General features: G+C 41.9%; 1 protein-coding gene across 1 annotated transcript; it reads left to right on the forward strand.

Annotated features, from left to right (window-relative positions):
• Positions 1-455: 455 nt before the first annotated feature.
• Positions 456-2,711, forward strand: LOC111674252 (neuroendocrine convertase 2-like; the record flags this gene model as incomplete). The annotated part of the gene is given in 3 exon segments (XM_023433745.1): positions 456-620; positions 1,280-1,397; positions 2,091-2,711. Coding segments are annotated over 3 exon segments (448 nt in total), but the record flags the coding sequence as incomplete, so codon positions are not given.
• Between the last annotated feature and the right edge of the window lie 1,710 nt (positions 2,712-4,421).

The following is a 4,421-nucleotide window of genomic DNA, read 5'->3' on the forward strand; positions in this document are numbered from 1 at the left end:
AAAATTCATTTTTTTAAAACAATGCAATTGCAATTCTTTTATTTTACGTTTTTCTACGTGAAACTTAAGTTACAAAGTGCGTAAAAATGTATGTAAGTCTCTGTGGATTTTTATCAGTATATGAAACATGGGGAAAAATGACACTCGTACAATACGTTACATGGTAGAAAAAGCATGTAATATATATTACATACATTTTTATATAATACGAAGAAACTGAGAGGAAAAATCGTGCGGCGTGCTCGCAAATGACACTCGTACAATACGTTACATGGTAGAAAAAACATGTNGCAGAGCGCACTGACTAATTCCAACTAGTCCCCCTACAAACTAGTGCAATAAAATAAATAAATAAAATAAATGCAACGAAATAGATAAACGTAGACGGGTTGTCGCATCGATTCGGTATGACCACAAGTTGAAGTCGTAGAAACTAAGTCATTTGGTGGTTTCAGGGAAGTGACCAGCGAGCGGTCCATCCGGCTGAAGATCAAGACCGACGCTTGCGCCGGCACCGAGTACGCAGTGAACTACTTGGAACATGTTCAAGCTGTCATCTCCGTGAACGCTACGCGACGCGGCGACCTGGAACTATTTCTGACGTCTCCGATGGGGACGAGGTAATCGAATTGAAATTGCGCGACGCCAAGTAATTGGAGGGCTCGGCGGGACGAGGAGGGCCGGGGAGGTCGATCGAAGCGAATCGAGAAGAAGCTTCCGATCGGCCGAGAGACTGAGCATGACATTTTCCGGGAAAGGGGAAAGATGTCGGCAGCATCGGTTATGCAATACCGTCCCATTGTTGGTTATTCAGAGCGAGATATAATGTCGGGAGAGAATTGATTGCGTCCGCTGTAACACGTCATTAAATGGCCATTGGATGTTGTACCTGCTCACGCAGAGAGAAACGTGCCGGAGATTTCCAGAAGTCGACGTTTTTCATTCAAATGTCGTGAAAATTGGCCACGTGTCACGCTGGGCAACTGTAATCAATTTTGTATATTTTTTCTTTAATCCTTTGAACACGTGGGCGGCATATGGGCGAAATTCGTCTGACCGTGCAGGCGATATTGGACCAAACGTCGGGCGCCTTTAGGTGCTCTTAGTAGCCAAAGGGTTAAATGGTTATAGATACGTACACCGTTTCTTCAATGAATTCTATCTTCAAGTAGTTTAAAGGGAATTTAAAGGTACCATTAGGCAGATTATGGAAGTAGGTTAATTGCAGGAAGGTGCGCGTTTAATGACACTGGCAGGGGATAATCGTCTCTTTTTACAGATCGATGATTCTGAGCAGAAGAATTAACGACGACGACCACAGAGATGGATTCTCGAAATGGCCGTTCATGACCACCCATACTTGGGGAGAGTATCCTCAAGGTACTTGGCTTCTAGAGGTGAGTCCAGGAGTAAAGGTAGTAATTTACAAAACAATTGTCAGGGGAAATTTAGGGCGTTTCGATGCTACAGTACGCGTATGTACGGTCAAAGAGATTAGACAGAAAAGGATTTTCCCTCTCTAACCATTAAAGTATCAGGATAATTCCTAGGTGCTCGCAAGTCATGTGTCAAAGTTTCAGACGGTTCGATCCAATACCCTTAAAAAAAGGGTCTTATTCGTATTCGACTATTTTGAAAGGGGTTTCACTTCATCTTAAACAAGAAAAATTGTTTCGGAATCATTTTCACTGATTTCCGAGCGAGTCATGTGTCAGAGTTTCATACGGTTCGATCCAATACCCTTAAAAAAAGTGTCTTATTCGTAATCGACTGTTTTGAAGGGGGTTTCACTTCACCTTAAACAAGAAAAATCGTTTCCGAATCATTTTCATTGATTTCCGAGCAAGTCACATGTCAAAGTTTCATACGGTTCGATCCAATACCCTTAAAAAAATGGTTTTATTCGTAATCGACTGTTTTGAAAGGGGTTTCACTTCATCTTAAACAAGAAAAATCGTTTCGGAATCGCTTTCATTGATTTCCGAAGGAACACTTCGCCGTCTAGGGTTTCAGGGCTTGTTATTTTTAAGCCAATGTCTGTTTTTTTTTTTCGATGAGGGTTGATTAATTATGATTTCTTTCGTCCGTAGGTGAGTTTCAACTCGCAGAAACCCCAGCACGGTTGGATCCGCGAGTGGACTCTGATGCTGCACGGCACCAGAGAGCCACCTTACACGGGACTTCCGGCAGCGGATCCGCACTCGAAGCTCGCGATCGTGAAGAAGGCCCACGAAGAACGTTCCACCGCGATGTAAACTGTGCCGAACGATCCGCAGCCTGGTCACAAGCTCGGATCGAAATTTCTCAGTCGATCGGACAGTCTTCGGGAGACCCCGAAGAACCCTTTCTCGTCTTCGTGGTCGTTCTCGGTGGCGTCTCGGAAGCACGATCTCGATGGGATTCTCGAGGGTCAGGAACCTCGTCGAGAGCTCCACGGTTAAGGTGATATGAAATTGTCATTCTATATACTAAAACGTCGAAGTATCTATAAAACTTTTCGCCTAAACTGGGCACATTGAGTCATTTGGAACGTTAACACCTGATTATGGCCCTAAGGAAGGAGCGCGATGCTCGTGAAATTTCATTTTTCAAACGATAACTTTCTCATCCAGAACCAAAAGTCACACTTTCTCGTGATAATTGAAATTTCACGAGCATAGCGTTCTTCTTTAGGGTCTCCGTAATCAGGTGTAAAGTTTCGAATTATTCGGTGCTCTCGGTTTGGAGAAAAATTTTATGAATATTTTTACGTTTTGTGTATTTAGGATGGCCCTTTCATATCACCTTAATGTCTTCGATGACGAACCTGGGAATTTCCAATGATTTCAATCCCTTTTAATATCAATCGAAGCATTCCACTTAAGTTTCCGCGGAATTTGCGATTACAAAGGCGACTTGAAAGTATTACCGGGATATATAGCGAGGTCATTTCTCAATTAAACGATCCAATTGACTTTAGACCATGAAATCCAGTGGGTATTTCCGTCTGCCAATTGGATGGATCGTTACCTGAACAATTAATATTACTTTACACGTATTCGTTTCCTCATATTTTTTTCTGGAATTAACAAGAATGACGTAGAGTCTTCGTGAACTTACTTCGGTCACATCATTGTCCAGGAATGTATGTTCGTACATAGTTTATCATAGGAGTAATCGCGACAGTTCCGATGGGGCTCTATGTCGTGAATAAATATTTTTGTTTTTTTTTCTCCCGATGATTTCTGAATATTATGTATGGATTATCACGTGGATTACTCCGTCGAGGGGGAATTTACCCAGGACGAGAAAGGGTGACGATCGGCGCTCATTCGAAAATGATTGAAGCGAGGTTTAGCACAATTAGCTCCGGCACGATTCCTTTTCCTCGATTTTTTACATGTCTCGCTCGAGAGTGTGTTGTATAATTTCCTCGAGCGACCAGGCGAGCCAGCGTTCAGTTTTTCGAGTACAACTAGTCATACCGGGAAGAATCGTGACGTACTGACACTTTACATATCTTACGTTCCTCCTACGTCACCGTTTGGATTAATTTAAAGTAGCCCACAAATCCCCGGTCCGATTAACCTCGGTCAAAGGGCTAATCCTCGGTTACAACGAGTTGCCCGTTCCGCCGCCTTTTAACGGCGGGTTAACTGCCATTAACCGCCGTTTAGCTTAAGTTAATCCAACTTCAATCTATAAAACAGCACAAACGTGAGGAAAATCATGGGTTATGTCTAGTATGTATTAACATCTTATGAACCGATGAAGACGTTTTTCATTTTATTTACAATTTTTTCCTGGCCGAGTACGCTTGATAATATTTTATATTCATTATTAACCGAAGAACTTTACTTCTTGAGGCTAACATCTGTTGAATAATTTCTTGTACGAAACTAGGGGGACTTTGGGTCTCCATAATGCATTTATCTTGTTTTTTAATTGATTTGTTTATACAATTACTTAAACGCGCTCTAAATAAATGTGGTAGAACATTTACGTCCTTATGCCACGATTAACTTGGACGTTAAGTTTAACCTGCGGTCAGGTAATCAACGATTTAACTGAGGTTGGTGGAACCGGGCGTAAGTTCGTTAAGTTCGTTAAGTTTTCGTAATTTACCGATCGTTCGTTTGTTCAATTGCTTCTAGCATTGCGAGAGGTGTGTATCGATATCATTTTGTATTTTCATACACGTACTTGCTGAAGACCGAGTATCTCCGCGCGCACTCGTTTTAGGAAGGATACTGTATCAGTATTAGATAGACGTGATTGTTATTTTCATTACGATTAATATAATTAACATTATTGTCATAACTGTCTCCACAGGTACGGAACCAGTGTTAGCACCATTATTAGCGTTATAATTATCGCCGTCATCGAGGTAATTGTCATTCTAATGAACTGCACAGCCGATCGAGGAAGGCTCGTTGCGAGGG

The sequence above is a fragment of the Orussus abietinus genome, unplaced genomic scaffold (assembly GCF_000612105.2).
Source record: "Orussus abietinus isolate OABI.00-Male unplaced genomic scaffold, Oabi_2.0 scaffold1240, whole genome shotgun sequence".
Lineage (NCBI taxonomy): Eukaryota > Metazoa > Arthropoda > Insecta > Hymenoptera > Orussidae > Orussus > Orussus abietinus.